Raw genomic sequence first — 22,218 nt, forward strand, 5'->3', positions numbered from 1 at the left:
TAGAACGGTAAGATCAATCTGTCGAGAACCACACCGTACCTGTGCCAAGTTAAACAATCAGCGTGCATAAGGTGCCCTGTGAATTCACACACACACGTGAACACATGCCCACATACGTCTCTCTTGAGACGCAGGAGTTCAATTTGGCAGTGAAACCTGCCATGATCCGTGCATGTCATTTTTCGCACAAACGTGCTGTGCTGGGAGTTTCTCAGGCCTGACGTTTTGCTAGAAGGGCAAATATTTTGGCGTATTTTCTGACTCCATCCTACTCGAGCACAGAGCAGCTATCGGCTTTCAGCATCGAATTGATACGGTGAGATCTCATTAAAAGCATCTATAAGGTAAGCCTGCATGCGTAATTTGTAGTTAACACACATTATGTTGAGAGCCTAACATTTTGAGGCAGTATGTGGGCTTCTCTTTAATACCCCTAATGCTCTTTTCAACGGGATTATAATGGTCCTTATGTTGCATAATTAAATCAGTGGTTGAATGCTGAGGGTCTGCACTTTTTCAGGGGTATGAAGCTGGTTGCGGGGTTGGCGGTATTATGGCTGTGGGTGGCAGAAGCGGTGGAAAACTGCCCCAGCGTTTGTAAATGCAGCCAAAAATTTAGTTCGGAGAAGACTGAAGTCAATTGTCAGAAGAGGGGACTTGAAAACATCCCACCCAAACTCCCTCTGGACTCATGGATCCTGAAAATGGGTGAGCAGAGGAATTCATTTCTTTGCATGAACAACTTGAATATGTAATCTGCCAAATTTTGCCATCTAACTTTGATACCACATACTGTATACACTTTCTTGACCATAGTAACTATACATGCGTATACTGCAACATATGTAGACCAGCAAACCAACCTAGGCTGGTTCAAAGTGTTTTTAACAGCAGGGACAGCTGGTAATTTTTGTCAGTGATTGATCTACAGTTTGAGAAGTGCACTTGCATTTGGCAGGAGCCTCTACCAGAAGGTCTCCATAATGATTAATAGAGTACTGTTTAGTCCATGAGCTATTATTTCTCTTGACCCTGTACCCCGATCCAAACCTCTCTTTCAGGTTTATACATTTATGAATTAAAGTGATAGTTCACCCAAAAATGTTGGCATAATTTACTCGCCCTCTTGTCATTTTAAACTTGTTTGGCGTTCTTTCTTCTTCAAAACCCAAAAGAAGATATTTTGAAGAATGTTGTAAACCGAACAACGGCGGTACCCGTTGTCAATGTTTGGTTACCAACGTTCCAAATATCTTCTTGATATGAGATGAAAGGAAGTCATGAATAACTAAAGAAAATATAAGTGACCCTTTTTTCTTAATATTCAAGGTGAGAATTTACTACAAGACGTCCCAGCCAACATTCTAACCTCCTCTCCAAAGATCGAGAGCGTAAACTTGGAACGAAACTCAATTAAGTCGATAGACCCTCAAGCGTTTGCCGGTGCCCAACGACTGAAGCTTCTGAATCTGCAAGGAAACCAGATTTCCAAACTCCCAGTGAAGGGCTTTAAAGACCTCCTAAATCTTCGTTTTCTCATGCTGGGCCACAACCAGATAGCTAGCCTAAAACCTAACATGTTTATCGGCATGAGGAATCTCTCAGATCTTGATCTTCCCCTGAACTCTCTCACTGCTCTCCCACCAAATGCATTCAAGCCTCTGATCGCCTTAAAGGTTCTGGACTTAGCGCTGAATCGTATCCAGAGGATCTCGCCAAAAGCCTTAGTTGGACTTGAAGAGCTGATTTTTCTCAATTTGGACAATAACAAATTGAAGAACATCCAGGCTGGGACCTTTGGGCCTCTGACTGGCCTTGAGATGCTGGTGCTGGACAACAATCTGCTTTCCACGCTTGCTACATCTACACTGGAAGGTCTTTCCAACCTGCGGGAGCTCTATGTAAGAAAGAATGAGATCGAGAGTCTGCCAGCTGACGTCTTTCGTCACACGCCTAAACTTACTCATGTGGGATTGAGTGGGAATCGGCTTCATAGTATTGATGGCAACATGCTAGCTAACATGCAAGGTAAGAAACTCAATCCAAGCTGCTTAAAATCCCTATTTATAATCGGAAAAGCTTTTCTTTTTTGGGTTTGGATTGTGCTAGCTGGTTTGTTGCTGGCGTAAGAAAACCTGGTACTGTAAATCACAGACGTAGAATATCTTTAGGAATATCTCTTTAGTTTGTACTTGATTATAGATCAAATCCAATATAACAAATGAAGTGTTTCCATCTGTTGTTTATGTGTTTTTTATCTTTTGTGATTCAGGATTGAAGGAGGTGTATCTGTTCGATAACCCATGGAAATGTGACTGCAGTATCAACTCGCTGGTCCATTACATAGCCCAGATGAAGGCTAACCATTCTCCTCTGCAAAGACTTCTGTGTGTTAGTCCAGAAGAGGTTCGCAACAGGCCAATCCATCAGCTAAAATCTGACGAACTACACTGCAAGGCCTAGAAATTCCTCACGTCTGATATGCCATCACGAACGACCTCTAAACGTTTGGAGCGCTGTATAATAACAGTGTGATATTTGCTGGAACTGAAAGGTGATACTTCACATAACTTCAGACACAATGACTTTGACAGGTTAATGATAGCCGTGCCGTTCTGTAGATAATCATCATTTTCAACCGCTACGCTATTTTTAGACCACCTGGAGAGCCTCTCAACTAAACTAAACCTGGGTGCATATTTTATGAATTTGGCCACGATTTAGCTTATGATCACTTAGTGTGACGAGTTAACTGAATGTTTTTCATTTTAATCTGACAATAGTTCTGCTGTCATAAGAAATAGTCTGTCATAATAATAATCTTGCATAACTTTGTGCATTGGTTACATACTTTATTTGATATATATTATTATGTACTTAATGTATACAAAGTGTGTCTTTTTAATCGTTGCTTGCATAGAAGACTAAATGTAAGCTAAATGTAAGCATGTTTATGTATGTGACAAATAACCAGATGTCCATTTGAACTGCTGTATGATGTTAGATTTAGTTGCTGTCCTTTCGAAACATCGGATGTCCAAATTCTCTGTTTTTCAGGAAATGGAAAAAACACAGTCCTTTTTAAACTATTAAACACTGTGTTGTCAAAGTTGACCAGCATGTTTTAATAATTTTAATTGGTTAGATATTTGCAAAACCCAGTGACGCACATAAAGGGTGGCTTATAATAATGATTAATGACATAAAATAAAAACCACGAAATATGGAGATACGATGTTTCAGAAGGACAGCAGCGGTTTTGTTTAAAGGGATAGTTCACTTAACAATAAAAAACCTGTTATCATTTATTCATCCTCATGGGGTTCATGACCTGTGTGTGACTCTTTCTTCTGTGGAACACAAAAGAAGATATTTTGAGAAATGTTTGAGTGATTTTGTGTTCATACAGTGGAAGCAGTGGGGTTCAATGTTGTTTGGTTATCAACATTCTTCGTAATATCTTCTTTTGTGTTCTGGAGAAGAGGGAAAGTCATACAGGTTTGAAATGACATGAGGGTGAGTAAATGATGACAGAATTTTCATATTTAAGTGAACTTTCCACTTTAATGGCATGTCAAATGAATATTTATCCGTATAATGCACATATACGGGATATATCAAATAAATTTGTCTGCTCATCGTCAAACTGCCCTTGTGCAAATCATTTTTGTTAGAGGCAGTGAAGCTTTGAAATAGCGGTTAGAAAGTAGCGTCTGCTCAGAGAGCGACTACATACTTTCACCACCACCTGAGACTGAATTCCTCATCGGATTGTTACAGCTGAATAAGCGTCCTTTCAAATCATCATTCTGTCTCGAAATTCCACCCAGGGCACTGAGCACCTCCATCTCAAAAGCTGGAAAAGTGTTACAAACTATGCGTTACATTTCATACTTAATTCTAAATGACAGTATTTTCTTGAATTATGTATCAGATGTTTTAGGATAAAGGTGAGTCCTATACGAAGACGGCGAGGGCAGGACTATTGCATATTTCTATAAACATTTATTTCATAACATACTATTAAAAAAACATTCAAACTTTTTTACTTTCATTGTGTAGATGATATTGGTTAGCTACTGTCTAACTTTCAAAATAAAACATAATTGCTGGTGCATTGTGGTTTTGTGCATAACAAGATACTCTAACGCCTCATTTCCCCCACCGTTGCCATGGCGACCGCTGCTTACTGTAGGCAGCTCCTGCGGATGCCGCACCCCTCGCTGCATCACCACCTCAACCAGCTGTTACGCACTCAGCGTCCCCCAGCCGGCTTGCTTACACGAATAGATTTAAAATGACAAATAGGCAGGATCCTGACATCAAATAAACAGCCGCTAAATAGCTTTAAAGCAGCTAACTGTGATACATTCATCACAGCTCGTGAAAGTGCCCTTTTAACCATATTTCACTGAATGTATCTGCATTAGTTAGAAAGAAAGAAAGAAAGAAAGAAAGAAAGAAAGAAAGAAAGAAAGAAAGAAAGAAAGAAAGAAAGAAAGAAAGAAAGAAAGAAAGAAAGAAAGAAAGAAAGAAAGAAAGAAAGGGGCTCGCATGACTTTGAGGGTGGAATTTGATTAGATGAATAATGCTGTTATGTTACATGTTAAGTTAGATACAGTATAGGTCAACTCAACATTTTCAGTCGCCCACAACGCTGCTTGTTCAAGCTTAACTAAACCCTGGTGACACGCAGTGTGCTTCCTTTAGAGTGTGACCTTTTTAATATTTGAATATAGTTAAGAAACTCATTTCTGTCTTTTAATTAATCGTATCCTGTTGTACATGTACTGTACTGCCCTATTAGTTGTTCATCTTTATTCAAGTCCTGAAGATGTGAAATATTCGCGAAAGTAATGTTTGAACTATTATCTGATTTTGCAGATTTTTGATCTTATCAACAAATATTAACATTGGTTGGAGTAAAACGACGAACATTGACAAAGTAAAAAATGTTTTTCGAATGCTGGTAACAGAACAATGCCAGTTACCATTGACTTGCATTGGTTTTGTGTTCATAGTGAATGGGTGCCGCCATTGTTCGGTTACCAACACTCTGTAAAATATCTTCTTTTGTGTTCTGCAGAAGAACGAAAGTCATACAGGTTTGAAATGACATGAGAGTGAGTAAATGATGACATCATTTTCATTTTTGGGTGAACTATCCCTTTAAGAATGGAACGCTATTCTTGCTGTTTGCTCCATATGGGCTCAGGAGGTTGTTATCATGAACGTGTCTGCTGTAACCTTGAGGCGATGCGCTTATTATTATTCACTTATGTGGAGTATCCCCACAACCTATAAGCTGATATCATGTTTCACCATAGGTATGATATTAACCAGGTGTTACACCATTTTAGTCATGCTGCTAGGCATTTCATCAGACCAGGGAATCTGCGCTCAAGATCATGGCCCTTACATGCTGTTTTCCAAACTCTAATGGGCTCTTATATTCCTTTTATAAGGGAGTCACTTCAGCTTCGTACTTTAACACAATGACTTTGAAACCCATGCAGAGATGATTTTCTTTCCAGCAGCTTCTTATCAGTCTGTGGAGAGCTGATGCTCTTCTAAAGTGTTTAGGTCACCTCGTCTAAATCTAAAGCTTCTTGTGGAAATCATGCCCTTTGTCATTTCCAAAAATGTTTTTTAACCTTATATCATCCACACTTGATACCTTATCTTGACGTGAGAGAAGTCTGCATTTCCACTAGGAGATATATTTTAGACAGTGTACAAAAGAAAAAGGCTAAGACTGCTTTTCAGAGAAAAGTGGAGCAGAACAGTGTAAAGGCTTGGGTTTGTTTACTCTCCAAGCATCCTGTCAACAATATCTGCATGTGTCAGCATTTTCACTTGTAAAACTTTCTGTGTTTTGCACACTGGTGATTTTTTTACTAGTAGACAGATCAAAGTAAACTAAAACTAATACAATAAATGAGAAGGAATAATAAACCTAATAGTTGTTTCAAGTTCTAGATTCTGATTGGCTGAGAGCCATGCAATATTCCACAAGTATCATTAATTATGGAAGCAGCTTCACCGTTTGTACCACTAAACTAAGTCGGACTACTGAAACTAAAGTAAAACACACATTCGGCAGTGTCTCTTAGAGCAAGTAAAAAAAAGTAAGGAATTAGGCGTCAATTGTTTCTCTCCAGAGAACCTTCACTCTTAAAAATAAAGGTGCTTACACACTGCACAGAGAACCATTCATGGTTTTTTGAAGAGCCATCTCTTTCTTACTTTTTTATAATCTGAAGAAGTTTTTTTCGCCACAAAGAACCTTTTGTGAAACAGAAAGGTTCTTCAGATGTTGAAGGTTCTTTATGGAACCAAAAGGTTCTTGAGTGTTGTTTGTGTGGCATGGAGGCCCTGTAAAGGTTAGGATGTTACTTCAGAATTAGAGACGCAGCGTTTGTATTATAACAGCCCCCAAAATCTTGTTTGTTGACTGTAATGATTAAATCAATTATGGGGAACATCTGTCATGAAGGCTGTTTTACTGAAATTAAAAACTAGTGATGTTTTACAAGTGCGGCAAAGTCTTTCATGATGATCGGTAACACGTGACTGCAGTGTTTATCGCTTGTGAAAAAAAAGAAACTAATGATGTGCCTTGTGTCAAAAACCACTGTCTTCCACCGACAGAAAGAACAAATGACAGTGTCAGACATCTTCAACTAGTGGAATACAGTGAACAGAGCTTTAAGGGCTATTCAGAACGAAAACTGTAATAATAACTATAAAGATCTTTTTTTAATTGTTCTAAATTAAAGAGAATAGCTGAGTCCATACCACAATTTATAACAATAAAGATACAAATTAGGAATATAGTATAGGATCATTATAGTTAGGATCATATCCATTTGCACAAGTGTACATACAATCTGTTAATATGTTTATTCTACTATATACTACCCTGTACAATGTCTCTTATATGTTATTATCCCCCATTTTCTGTAAAATAGTCTTTATTTTATATATGCATATTTTAGAATCTTTTAGACTGTAAATCGTATTATATTGTATTGTCATTGTGTTGAATGTCTGTACTAGAAGCTTCCAACACCAAAGAAAATTCCTTGTGTGTGCAAGCACACTTGGCAATAAAGCTCTTCTGATTCTGATTTTCTATTTTTTTTCCAACAGATGAAGGATAATATACTGACAGCCAATTAAAATGAATTTAAATTTAAAAGGCTCTTTTAAAATATTTAACTGCAGCACTAAAACTTAGAATAAACAAACATATTATTGTGACAAAATTACTAACAAAAATATTCATAACAATATTATAATATTGTTCTGAAGTTTTTAGAGGAATGTCATACAGAGCAATATTTCTCAAATCTGATGGCTAATATCTCTTTAAGAGAGTGATTCATGGGTGGGATATATTAATTTTGTATATATTTATTAAGGCGAGTTGAGTTGCTCTATGACTCATTGACTTAAACCTACATTGTTATGTAAATCACTGGCTCACTAACAGACTGACAGCTTTATAGCACAACTTCTGCTGAGATGGTCTTGTCTATTGTCCTCTACTTGGCTTGGCAAATAGCATTAGCTTTACATTGGCATTTTAACGGTCCATTAGTTTATGCACTCTTTGATGAAGTCAGTGATATTTGAATGACGCGTAAAGATGTGTAAGGCTGTGCAGAGAAACAATTTCTGATTTTCTTTATATAGGTTAGTTTACTATCAGGCGAGCAATGAAGGCTTGCCTGCCATGTGTTTCCCCGGCTCAGATCAATTTATGTTTGGCACCTTTTATGTGCTGGAGGAGAGGATACCCATCTGTGTTTCTCTGGAGGTTTCTCTGAGGGGGCTTCCTGCTCTGTTTCATGTGACTGCCTATGAGCCTTTATCAGCTGTTACAAAAGAGCATATCTTTTTGTCTTGTTTTCTAGTAATCTAAACCTCCGAAAAAAGTGTATAAAACATAAACTTAATTAAATATGTGAATTAAATATATTAGGTTCGTTTTAAAGACCACAATACAGAAAATATAATTTTGTGCTCCCTTTAAGATGTGCATACACAGTGAGCAGCAGTCTTGTGTGTAATAAACAACTGCTTACACAGTGATACTGTTACACATTATATTGCTGTTTCAGTATATATAGGCTAGCAGGTGTGTTTACATTTCGGCTTTAAGAAGCTTAGTGTAAACCCTCCAACTCTTCAAACCCTTTCCCTTTCAGGTGCTGTCAGAGCCGTCACTCACAGCCAATGAAAGCGTGCACATCAACAGAAATTTAATTTCACACAGAGGCATAAACTGATTGGAAAATGTCTCCAAGAATTAATTGTTACGCCATCCTTCGTGCATCATTCACCTCTCCTTGTCTTGGGCGTCCGTCCCTCCGCTATGGGAAATGTGCGGTGGGATGCAGGTTTAACTCTTTTTGAATTGTATATGATGATTACAGAGCACCATTCTCAAACAGTTTCTATCAGATTAGACAACATTAATAAACTCAATCTTGCACGTTAGCCAACGACACTCATATTTAGGACACATGGATGTAGAAGGTGAAGGTGCCCATAGCAAATTAGGCTTGTGCACAATATACATTTTTCAAGTGAAAAATTGTCTATGAATGAATAAAACAACAGTTCAGGTAAATTTAAGCATGACTGTATAATGAATCAAATTATACAATATTAATAACACAATTATATATTGAATTTATATATTATATTTCATATTTTAAAATATTTATATATTTTTTAAGTATTATTTAATCCAAAATCTCTCTCCAACTTTTTTTTTATTTTATTAAAATTTTAAATGTTGCATTTATGCATTACATTTGATGCATAAAATCTGCATTACATTACGAATGATGCATTACAAATGTTATTTGCTTGCTATTATTTGCTGGCTATAAGTTGCTGACTATAACCAACCCATGTGGTTCCAGTAATACGGATACTTGTGCAAACCGTCTCTCCTCTAGCGACACTCGTCAGCATCCTTTTTGACAGCTGTGCTGGTTATTCTGCCGCATTGGGCGCTGTGGGATTTGCAGTCACCACCAGCCTGATGTGATTAATTGAGGAATCATTGTTTTTTTGGACAGAATGCGCTCTGGTACTCTCTCGCCCTGCAGCATTCCAACATCATTTTCAATATCCGTCAAAATCATGTCATAACTATTTGTATTTAGTTCGACACCAATCACTTCATCAACAATTACATCAAACGAATTATATTTCTCAGTCACGAATTTGAAAACGCATGGTGTACTTTTAAAGTTAGTTAACTTTGAAGCTCAACGTGACTTCTAAAAGTTTGACTGCATTAAAGAATCTGATTTACACATTCTCACGGCGCCCGTGTTCTCACACTGCCTACTGCTGTGTGTCCAGATTGCGAGCTTCAGATGTCATTTGCATGGAAATGCAAACCCTAATCCCATAAGTATGTCAATAAAACAGATTGTGCACACACTCTTTATCAAACTCACAATGAGGAAGACTAAAAGCTGGTCACACACCAAGCTGAAGCCACATTTGGTTTGGTGGAGGAAGCGTACAGTCAACTTGGGGGAAGTGTTTTGGGTACACACAATTTCAAGGCATTAATACGTCACTGTGGACAGGGGGAGATTGCATCAGAGCCAAACTATATTCCTTGACCAGCTGGGGCACATACCATTACTCTCCTACCGGGCCGCAGCGTCTTTTTCTCGCTTTCTCACCAAAGCCTAATTAATCCTTCAACACCATTTCTCTTACTCACCTTCTCTAGCAGAGTTAAGACCTAGAAAATTCCCTTATCATTCTGCCCTTGAATTAGTGTGAGAAGTGTCTTTTCAGGCTGTTTCTCTGTAAGATAATTGATGTGAATCATAAAACTGAAGATGCTGTGTTTAGATGTACTGTATATTCAGGGAGTACATGATGTCCCGAGGCAGAATATGTATGGTGTGTTGTGATAAAATGTAGATGTAATCTTTATGGATGCTCCCTCCATTTATCACATTTACAACATAGTGATTTAACTAGTTTTTACTAGCTGAGTAAAGGTATTGGATTGCTTATGGAACGTAATGAGTGTTATTGGCTCTCTCCTCATATGCTGTTAAAGAGCATGTTTATCTTGATAAGGCCACATATAGATGGAGCATAAACTGCTAAAAAAAGCACAATATTGAAAGCATCCCACTCTAAAAATGCTGTTATTTTCAACACATTTGGGTCAAAATGGCCTATCTTCATAAAGGCCGAAATAGAAAGAAAATAACTCTATAATAACTAAACTGCATTCAGAACTATACTGTAATGTCAGGATATAAAAAACAATGATCAAACTGAATGCATGCACATTAAAAAAAGCGGTAATGACAAACCTGTGATGATACGATTTCACAACTAACCGTGTTATCTACATGCAACTTCAGTGCAAAACCACCAGTTAGCATCACAAAGACACTTCGCTCTGTACATTCATTATCAAAAAGATGTTTGACCTTTCAGTCAACCGAGAAAGGTCATCAAGTGTTTGAAGTGGATCTCTGTGAAATCCCATTTGATCTTCTGGTTAAATACAGCTGCCGTTGGAACGAGATGTGTTGCATTACTGCTACTCACTGAGGTCTATGAAAAGCTTCATTATGTTGCTTAATTATGCACCTTTTATCATAATGCACTGAAAACTCATTAGTGAGGAGGTAGAGCCACATTGGGACCATGTAGGGGAAAATGAAATACTTTAGATTTTTGTCACGCTGAGGATGATCAGGTTTATCTAAATAGTCAACGTTCTGCAGTCAACGTTCCCACATCAGCATTTCCCTTCCATTTTGATTCCAGGTGTGTGTGGTAACATGCAAGCCATGCACTCAGTTTATTTGCTTTGGATTTAATTCTTCCTGAAGGGATTGAGCCTCAAAATTCTTTTATCATCAAAAGGCAGGACATTGGAGGGATTATCTTCCTATAGTCACTCTGTCAGTGGTTTTGCATCCCCCGTTGATTTGAGAAACGTCCTCATTATTTTGTTCTTCCTGAGAGGGTTTCATTTTGACCCCAGTAACATGTGACAAACGGAATGTCCAAAATAAGGATTGGCTAATTCTTGTACTGTTTTCGATATGGAGGTACTATTCAACCTTAAAGTATGTTCTGTAGGTATGAAGGTTAAATAAATGTATCTACATTAAACAAGGCGATGATTTATCCCCAGACATATATATTTTATGACCGCTGTGACAAACCACTGAGGTATGTAGTGTTGTGGTTTCATCAACATAATATACTGTGACAGACGCAAGGGGATTTGTTTTAATGTAGTCAGACTAGCAAAGACGTACATGGACAGACCGATGATGATTTTATAGTAAACATGATCTGAAAATATTGAAGGTGTGGTTCTGTACACACATGAAACGATCATTTAAATGTGAATACTTTGCAGTGTGTGTTTGAAATCTTTGGTATTTTGAACAAATGAGAGAATAGTTTAAAACACATGAAATTTAGTTTTTGGAAGAAAATTGCTGTCAAGTAAAAACAACTGAAATGATTAAAGTTTGAAATGTTCATTCATATAAATAGAAAAAGTTCATGATCCATCACCTCATACTGTTACAATAGCTGCGTCTGAATTCGCTCACTTGTTCACTCATCAGTGTTGGGTAAGTTACTCTCAAAAAGTAATTAGTTACTAGTTACTAATTACATATTCAATAGTGTAATTAGATTACTGTACAAATTACTCTCTCCAAAAAGTATTTAGTTACTTATTACTATTTACTTTCTATATCCTATATCAACCTTGATTAGTTAAGTGATTCAAGGATAGGCATGAAAGGGCTCTTTTAATTCATTCAAATAAATAATATTAAACTACATAAAGTAGTATTATAAGTATTACAAATGTGAGAATTATACATTAAAGCACAGATTTTAAAGTTAGATTTTGAATTTTGATGTCAATTCCACTATTACACACACATTTATTACATAAAGTATTTAGTTTAATTACATCAAAAGTAACTGTAATTAAATTACAGAAAGAATAAGAGTAATCCCTTACTTTACTTTTTCAAGGGGAAAGTAATTAAATTACAGTAACTAATTACTTAGTAACTAGTTACACCCAACACTGTCACTCATTCACTCTTCCCTATATAGCGGATGCTAAATAATCCACTATATGGGGAAGAAGTGAATGAAAATGAGTAAACAATTTCAGACACTGACATAATATATCCTGCGTCTGACAGTACTGTGGCGGACATTCGTCATAACGCTTATTTTACACCTGTGTGCCTTTATGGGTTGTTTTGTAAAATGGTAAAGATCATTTTTACATTATTTTGTTTTAAAAAAGAGAACAAAACAATGTTTGCCACGTTTATCTCCTATTACATTTATTATGTTTAATAAAATTACTTCATATATTTAAAATAAAACACACATTGTGTGACAGGCACTGTTGTAAAAGACTTTTACTCTGATTTTAAAAGCAAAAGAAGAACAGAACAACAGCTGCGAGCAAATGAATTACTCTGGAGTAAAAATATTCTATACAGTTGCCATGGCAATAACACAATTCATTAGTTCAAAAATAAAAGATTTCACTTTTCACTAGCTAGAGCCTAGATCTGTTAGTCTTTCTGAAGTTTGACTCATTTGTGTACTTTATTGGGGAGAAGGGGGCTAGTTGTCACGTGTTATGACACATACTATTTCGACACCTCTAGTCTAAATCAAATGTCTGATGCTTGTGTTCTCTAGTTTGTGTCTAATATTAGTCTAACATTCATTTATGCACTTACTTACTTGTTTACTTAGAAACAAATTTTCTAATAATGTCATACACTAAAACCAGACCGAGATGCTTTAAGGTAAACTATTAAGGGGAATCTTAAAAATACCTGAAAACATTCAATGGAGTAAAATGCATGATGACCAGGCCTGGTTTTCACTATATCAACATACCAATTTAAAATAAGTGACAGAAGTTTGGGATGATGTTAAAACAAAACCAATCAATTTCTAAAATCAGTTGCTCTATAATAGAGGCTTATTTAGGAAAAATGACATTGACCTGTATTTGAATCCTCAAACAATCATCTGTATTTCAAAGCATTACATCATCCATTGAATTAATTCTGGCTGTCGCGAAGCAGTTTGTGCTACAGTTTATTATGGAGAGCTTCCTGGGATTGAGGGAGAGGTTTGTTACAGGGCATAAAAAAGCAAAGACCTATTGGCAAAAAAGCCAGCACAGGTACAACTGAAGCTGCCCACTACCTCTTTCTGACTTTGAAAATAAGGTTAACAAATATATACTGTACTGTATGTGTGCATATACGTATTTGTATACAGTATGTATATGTGCATGTGAAGTAGGAAGATGGTAAGTGTGTGTAGCCATAAAGAGGACAAGTGTTTCAGTACCTGGCCTGAAGCAAAGATATGTAGCTTGTTTATTAACCTTTGCTGTCATGATGGCAGATACTGTCCTGCTGTTGACCAGAAGTCAGGAATGCCTACAGGACATGTGCATGACTACAGCCTCAAGACTAAAATAACACATAGAGAGCACATACTGAACTACAGCTGCACCAAAACATTACAATCTCACTTTGTTGTAATCTAAGACTTATTAATGAGGGTTGGAAATTAAAACTATGGAGTACACATAGACAGTAGATTATCTGATTATCTGATTTTCTGTTTTTTTCGAGATCTAGATCGATTGAGATAAACAGCAATTGTTTAAAGGTATAATGAGAGGCTGGTGGAAAGCTATAGATTATAAAAGTTTGCACAGATATACAGTGTCACAGAAAGCCAGAAAAATATGTCTGTTTGTGAATGTGAGGTATGAATTTGTGAAACAATGTTAGAGTTTTAATTATGAAACTTATAAATTAAGTGCTTTTTTTAAGATATCTATACTGTATATTGCCATTTTTCTAACATTTTCATATAAGCATGCATATTAATGTGATGTAAGACTAGGTGACATATTTACATTGCATAGTTATGTTGCAGTGGTTTTTGGAAAGGTACAGTAAGATAAAATGTATGATATTATCAAAATGATCATAAAAAAGGAACATTTAGCCTAGCTTTACTTTAAGGTCCAGAGTTTGAAATTTAACGCATCTAGCCGTGAGGTTAGGATTTGCAACCAATGGCTCACTCAACCCCTCCCTTTCAAAGCACTATGGAGGCTGACACAGGACTAAGATGTCTTCACGTTTTCACTTCTTTGCCGAAGGAGATAAAACGCTCTCTGTACAGTTTGTCCATTTAGGGCTACTGTAGAAACAACATGGCGCGTTCCAAGCAAGAGGACTTGCGGTGTATGTAGATAGAAATAGCTCATTCTAAGGTAATAAAAACACAACGCTTCATTATGTAAGGTTTTTATATACTTCTGAAGACATAGTTATGTATGTTATATTGCATTTATTGCACCTTTAATCTGTGCATGCATTCTGTTGCAAAACAAGAACCCACCTGTCCATGTGCTGTAATTCATGCCCCTTTCTTTAATATATAAAGAGTGGCATTTCATTAAATCCTGATATTTGTGCAAGATTATTTAAATCCCCATACAAGTTTCATAAAGTGAACAATATAGCCGACAAACAATAGCAAATCTTTTAACTACAAAACAATGCAACACACTTAAGCCTAAATGCTTTGCGACTCCATTAAAAGCTGATTAGCACCACGGAAATGATGCCTGCAGCATATGTTTGTCCTTTGTACTCGACCAAACTCCTCACTGCTCCTATTCCACACGTAGTTAATCAGTCTACTAATGTGCTATGACTCCACACTGAGATGGAGAGTCACGGGGGGAGATAATGACAGTCTGCTCCTGCTCTCCATTACTGCCGCTCCGCCTCTAGGGACTTGTGGAGGAAATCGTATGCAGATCGCCTCGCTGTTTGACTTTAAAGCCACCGTAGCCGGCCTTATGCCACTCTCGATCCCACGGATAATGACATGATGGCTGTGATCAAACTTTTCATTTAACTGGAGTCTCTTTTGGAGAACTTTTCAAAAAGACGTTTGAGTCTGAGCGTTGTTGAGTGCAATGTAAAATACTTGAGTAGATGCTTTTTTTCAACGCACCATTGTTCGACATACATTTTATACATAGATTTTAAGCATTTTCCAAGCATTGCTAGCATCTTTATCTATACCAGATGAGCTAGGACGGAGCTTGTGGAGCCCTGAATTAGAGACGGAGAGGTTTTAGATATCTGATCCATGGAACTAAATGGCAGTGATGGAGTGTTGCGATGTCATGAGCACAGGTCAGATAAAGGTAATGTACATGGCAAATCATAAATCAAATCTTAAATACTTTACCACAATAAAGATCACGTCACTGTAAAAGCATGTCATATTAAATCCTTCATTTGTGCTCCAGTAGCTCAATAGAAATGTTGTTATCGCAACGAGCACAGAGAGACATGCCGCAGTCACGTAAGCCTCTGTTCCTATGAGATCACTATTAAACAACAGCAGACCTCCTACAATCGATGTCAGCTGAGTCGAGAAGAAGCTCACTTGAACATTTTGCCGGAGATCAATGTGATCTGAGAACATAGGGATAGATCCATATGATGGTTTCTGATTCAATAGCTGCTGTCATTTCAACTATTTCTGCCCAACAACACATTCATTGATGCAATCAGGTCGAATCTGAAAACAATGACCTGGCTGTTTACTTTGACATGGTACTGAAATTGCTAAACAGTTTGCAATAGGAATTCTGTACAGGAATGTCTGAAGAGTTTGGTTCCAAAATGAGATAACTCCGTTTTTAAAATGTATCAAAAATAATGTTTTTTATTATGTTATCATGTTTTTATTGTGTTTTATTATGTTAGTTAGCTGTATTTTCGACTTATTATGGCTCAAATCAAAACAAACCAAGTGCAGTTTGATTGATATTAATTTGAATGCACAAAAAAAACGATTTTTGATTTTTTTTAAAACGGAGTAATCTCATTTTGGAACCAAACTCTTCATATATACACTGACTGATTTAGCGGTGTGGTCAATATTAACATAAGCATCCATATTCAATTTTTGGGGGGAGTTTTCTGTGCATTTAACAATTGGCTGTAATGACGGTAAAAACAATATAAAAAGTTACATGTCAAAACTATTTTATATTGTTCTCGAGATACTTCTAAAGAGGAATGTGGACGAAGTACATCATTACAGTTCATAACAGTTGTATTGTGTGTGTGTGTGCGCGTGTGCGTGTCTGTGTGTGTCTCTGTGTGCTCCTTGTGTATGTGTCTATGTGTGTGAGTTCCTTGTGTGTCCATGTGTGTCTTGTGTGTGTGTGTGTGTGTGTGTGTGTGCGTGTGTGTGTGTGTGTGTGTGTGTGTGTGTGTGTGTTAAATAATTAAATGTGTTCCATGTGCCTGTGTGTGTCTCATGTTTTGTGTGTGTGTACCATGCGTGTATGTGACGTGTGTCTGTGTTTATGTGTGTTGCTTGAGTGTGTGTTTCTTGTATAGTGTGTGTGTGTGTTCCTTGTTTAGCTATATTTGTGAGGGCCCAATTGTCCTCGGTAACACTGTGACCCCCCTTGTGAGGATATGTTATTGGTCCTCACTAAATAAAAAGGTTCATAAATCGGTCAAATCATGCTTTTCTTTAACTCTAATGTCATGCACATGCTTGTGTGATGGTTAAGGGAAAGGATACATCATTAGCCTGATGTAAAATCAAGTCTATGTTATGTCCTGACCAGTATACTGTATTAGAACAAATGTGTGTGCGTGCGTGAGTATTTGTGCTTATTGGGCTGCTAGACATAGATGATAAACAAATGAAAATCATTTCCGCATACCGATGGTAATTCCCTAGAGGGAGAATAATTAATGTTGTAATAATAAAAGCTCATGTTTTCAATGGCAAAACTGGATTAGAGATTGCTCATTCACGTCCTGCAATGAGAAGACCATCTAAGCTATTTATACTGTTCCCTCAATAAGTTGGCTTTGGATATGAAGCAAAACCTGCACACAAACAGTAATTTGTTCCCAAGACTACAATGGAAAATCTAGAAAGGCCCTGGTATAAAGCAAAACCATCCAGTTACTATTGAAACTAAGTGAAAACTACTTCTATTCTATTGGAGAAGATACTTGCTATATCTGCAAGTATTGTGACTATTTTACAATGGAACTAAGTGTGAAATAAACATCTTTAAGTTATTTCCCTGTGATGACAGTAATGACAGAGCAGACTCTAATGCAGTCGCATGGCTCGGAGCAGAAGCAGTACGTGAGTCTCAGATGCATCTTCATGCGCAGCCTGAGGAGATCCGTATGAGACCGCAGATGCCACATCTAGTACTAATTAAAACATTGTTGCTTTGCTGAAAGCATCTTGGACACAGTGAGGAGTCCGTATGTGGATGTTGCTTTCAGAGCTACTTGTTGTCACGTACATTGTATTTTACTTTGTTTCACCATATTGAATAAATTATCACAAGCGCATCCGTGTTTATGTTGTACTCTTGAAATGAAGCTCTGGGCGAATGCTCATGGCGGTTTAACAATAAATCGAGTTCTTAAAGGGACAGTGCACACAAAAAGAAATTCTTTCATCATTTAGGCCTACTCATTCTTATTTCATTGTAAACACTGTAAAAATGATTTGTTGTTTTAACTTAAAAAAAATTGTCGTTACCGCGGCTGCCTTAAATTTTTTAGTTAACATAACACTTTTGCAACGAATTCATGTAATAACTACAATTTTTGCGTTGAATTAACTCAAACTTTTAAAGCAGCCGGGTAACTTAATTTTTTAAGTTGAAAGAACAAGTCATATATTACAGTGAACCTGCATAACTTTCTATCTTCTGCAGAACACAAAATGTGCTATTAAGAAAATTTCTTACACATAATAACAACACAATGCAGCTGAATAGGTCTGAATATAAAGCTCTGCATGATGACAAAATATTAATTTGAGATCCACAGAAGTCTAATTCTCACCCTGACCAGAGGATTGTCAGTCTGCGAGCGCATTCATTCTTTTCCCAAGGCAATATTAGAAACTCGCTTATTAGACATCCAGCTCCGAATGCATTTTTATTTATGCAGTGCAGACACCAAAGTGAGACTTTGTGTCTCAGTTGTACAGTTTCGTCCATGGCCCTTTCAGAACGCCGGCATACATCAACGTGTCATGTTACGAACCGTTGCCCTATTCCCTGGAGAGTACATGAATATTTAAAAGCAGCCCGGGTTAAGGCTTTAAGGCGGTAATAAGGTCATTTCCTCTGCATGATACCACCCCCTTGTGTGTGTGTGTGTGTGTGCGTGTGTGCGTGCGTGTGCGTGTGTGTGTTTATCTGTTAATGAGGTTGAATACCGTCTCTGACACGGTGTGTGAGTTTTCAGAAGCTGCCTTATAAACCTATACAGTAGCAGGGATCCGCGGCACGTCTTTGCAACGTTCAGCACAATGATGGTGTTTGGTGTGTGGCGTTAGGAACATCGCAATAGGGGATCATCATTAGTGCATCTGAAAAGCTTCAAAACGAGATTGAGCAGCAGATGCTGGTTTGGTGCTTGAATGAAATAGAGCGTGAATGATTAGGTCTTTTGGTTTCATAGACAAATTAATTGGAATTTGGCTGAAATTGAGGATGAAACACATAGTTTTGGGCTGAAACGGCACATAGCATTTGGTTAGGAATTTGATTTAAAGCGGAGGTAAAAGGTGATGGATCCTAACAAATGTTAAGCAGGTAAACTGGGTGGTGGTTTGGATATAAAGGCATCACCTCTCTAATTCTGTGTCAATGCTTCTTTTATCTTGCAACTGGATATTTTTGCAGATTAATCTAGTGTAAGGTGGTGAAAAAATGTAAGAGAAGAAGAACCACCAATATTGTAATATTATTCTAACTAAGTGTACAGGCATGATTATATAAAGCTACCGTCAGAGGAAGTAAGATTGGTCTATGTATCTCTATGGAGTGGTCATGACCTCTGGTTGGAAATAATCATTACTTTAATTAAGTTGTCATAGTCTAAGGGGACTAGATCAAATAATGTTTCAGGAGGAGCTGGTTGGAGACGGCCATCTGAGCATTACTAGTCATAGAACCTCTGGCAGTGACCAAGACTGACGAGTTTGTGATCGTGAGATCCGCATATAACGGCCGGCGCGAGATTCTAAGCGACGCTGAGAATCCGATGAACGAGCGTAATTTCGAATAAGGCAGAAGAATTAAACATCGACCCAAATTGCATATTTATTATCACGCATAATAACCAAATACAAATAATATCATTTAACGAGGTTTCTCTTTTTATCTTTTGGAGTCAGATAACATTACGCAATGTTAAACAATAATGTTAACAATAACAACCCAGAGCGCCTGAAAAACAGAACGCGTGCATGCCTTCGACATGCCACTTGGACTCCGCCATTGGGCCAGTGGGTGGTTGGTGGTTCTTCTTCTCTTACAGTTTTCACCACCTTACACTAGCGAAGACCCGCCCACCATCAGATTGACATATAAAGCGACCAATCACAGTTTATTTATTTGTGTTTATTTTTATTTGTCATTTAGTGGCTGGGTTAAGTACATATTCCAATTCCATATAATCCATGTATGGATAAAATATGGATAACATAATACCACACATGTTTTTATATTATTCATATAATCAATGATATAAAAATGAAGGTAATAGCACTAAAAAATACAGAAAACCAAGCGACCAGTTTTTACTTTACAGTTTTCATGTGTCGTTTAGTGGCAGGATTATATATGTTATTCCATAATATGATACGGTAAACGTATAGTGAAAATCTGATATTGTGAGAGTCCTAAAACACACATTTTTTGACTGCCCATTTACCAGTTGTGTAGTAAAATGCGTAATCTTTATGTTCAGTCTTGAATCTTTATGTATTGACCAGACCCTTTAAAAATACTTGCCGTAATTGGCGTTGTTAAAATGCTTTACAAATGTCTATTAAATTCAGCAGTATTACTGGGCAGTAATTGTATGGCTCAGTGTGCTGTGTGGCTGTCATTAATCCCCGGAGGACTCCCATAGATCAATACCCTACCATCACTACAGAGATATAGATCTCCATTTCACTGGCTGCAAGTTGCAAATTAAGAGAGGCAATTTGACGCCTCCCACTGTGCATTCCTGAATCCCCCTACGGAAGACTGAAAAACTGCCATCGTAACAATCATCGCTTATTAGAAACGGTCTGTTCCGTGAACCACACTTCAGCCGAGCTGTGTTTCATCGAGTCATTAGCAGTTTGCAGTATGGCAGAGTAATTTATTAAAAGCACTTCAAAGGACTTCTTTTTTCTCCCTTTGGAAAGTCGAAAAGTCGTGCGACACAAAAGGGAATTGAAACGCAGCCGTGCCGAGAAGTCGTTTTAAAGAAACTCCCCCATGCGATCGCGCACACTGCCAACCCTTTGAAGCTAGATGAGAACATCACTGAGGCGGCTACCCGCATTTCAATTATTCAGGTTTCTTTTCTTGATTTAATCACTCGCTCGCCCTGATTGACAACTGCTAAGCCCAAAATATCTGTCTGAACTTGTGTCTGTTGCTTTTCTTTGCATTTCCGTTTTGAGGATATAGTGAGAAGTGGGAGACATTTCAGATGAATAGAACAGACTGACTGTAGCACACAGCGGGCTAGGATTGTGTGAGAGAGTAGCTGTGGCTTTTGGGGAACACAAAATATAAAAGTATTGACCTAAAAACACACAGTATTGATCTAAAAGACTCTTGTGAATGACAGTCATTGTATCACCTTTGTGTGAAGATGTGTGTTTATTTGCAGGTACAGCCATTGTGCGAAAAGTCATTTAGAGATTTTAAAGCTTAAAAAGATGCCAAGAAACTAAAGAATTAGTTTACTTTATTTAGGTAAAGTCAGTCCATTGTTCGATCTCATATTCTTTATGAAACCACTTAAATTACTGGAAAATGTCAAGCTATTTTTTGAAACTTGGATGCTTTCCAACCAACTGAAATGGCAAAATACAAGTTAATTCATAATGTGACATCAGGCAGGATTTTACAGTAGTGAGATTTGGAATCTCATATCTCTCATATCTGATCAATAATAAATGAAACATTTCTGCATTCAAGTCAACTCTAAATTGGTTTTGTAGTATGCCAATACACAGCTTAGTTGCAATAGTGCCAATAACACATCACTGAAAAAAGACCCATTTTTTTCGCCCCAAACTGCCTTGTTGAGCCAGCGAGAAATTCACACTCTTGCTTTTCATCCCTCTGTGTTTCTAAATTAATCGCTCTCCACATTTAACTAATCCGGTGCCACCAAATGTATTCTGCATTACTCAAGACATTCATTCAGTCCAATGAAAGCGAAGATTCTCCCTTTGAATGCTGCATTTCCTTCAAAGCGACTGATGAATAATGAGTGAATGTGCAAATGTGATGGTCTGGTGTGGCTTTTAATTCAGCTGTATGAGAGACCGAATCCAGTGACTCATCATCATTAACTATACAGACAAGCTCTCGTCGTTATGTGTGTATTGAAAATGAGTTGAGATAAATTCATGAGGATATGAGAAATAATAGGTATACTGTAAGATATGCAAGTAAGTTCTAAGTAAGCCTTAGAAAAACTTAGAAATACCAGAAGTTTCAGATAAACATCTCTTAAAGTACAAAGCAGAATGGGATAAAAATACTGCAAGATTTGTTGGTTTAATGAGACTGGCTTTTCAGCATTGTCGTAACTAGCATGACAACAGTATGTTGAAAGAAATATTTAATGTGCAATGTTGAGAGAGCTCTATAGATGATTGTTTGGGACAGGGCACACTCATCTTTCTCTGAAGGTTGAGTTGTTTGTTCAAGTTCATCTGTGCTGGGGTTTGTTGTGGACATGAGGGAACTGCAGATCCCTTGTAGCTCCTAACACCTATTTCAGGACCTCCTCCGGGCAGCAGGCAATTTGTTGTTAAATTTGTTTATGAGGACAGCATCCCTGCGGCAGACTGACTATGTGGTTATGAGGGCACAGATTTAACTCATGTTAACTGTGAGGGGGAAATACAGGTAGCAAATCAGATAAGAGGAATCAGCGCTATGATTGGTGAGTCATTATGACAATACTTGACTTGCAAATTGGAACGAGCCAAATGGCAGACACTTACCCAAAATGCATTTAG

General features: G+C 37.4%; 1 protein-coding gene across 1 annotated transcript; it reads left to right on the forward strand.

The window, feature by feature from the left end:
• Positions 1-61: 61 nt before the first annotated feature.
• si:dkey-1j5.4 (leucine-rich repeat-containing protein 15) lies at positions 62-4,008 on the forward strand. Its single transcript, XM_057353378.1, has 4 exons — positions 62-344; positions 521-708; positions 1,330-2,028; positions 2,273-4,008. Exons 2-4 carry the CDS (start codon positions 525-527, stop codon positions 2,461-2,463), a joined length of 1,074 nt encoding a protein of 357 aa, XP_057209361.1. The 5' UTR covers positions 62-344; positions 521-524; the 3' UTR covers positions 2,464-4,008.
• Positions 4,009-22,218: the final 18,210 nt, after the last annotated feature.

Source organism: Triplophysa rosa, linkage group LG15 (assembly GCF_024868665.1).
Source record: "Triplophysa rosa linkage group LG15, Trosa_1v2, whole genome shotgun sequence".
Classification (NCBI taxonomy): Eukaryota; Metazoa; Chordata; class Actinopteri; order Cypriniformes; family Nemacheilidae; genus Triplophysa; species Triplophysa rosa.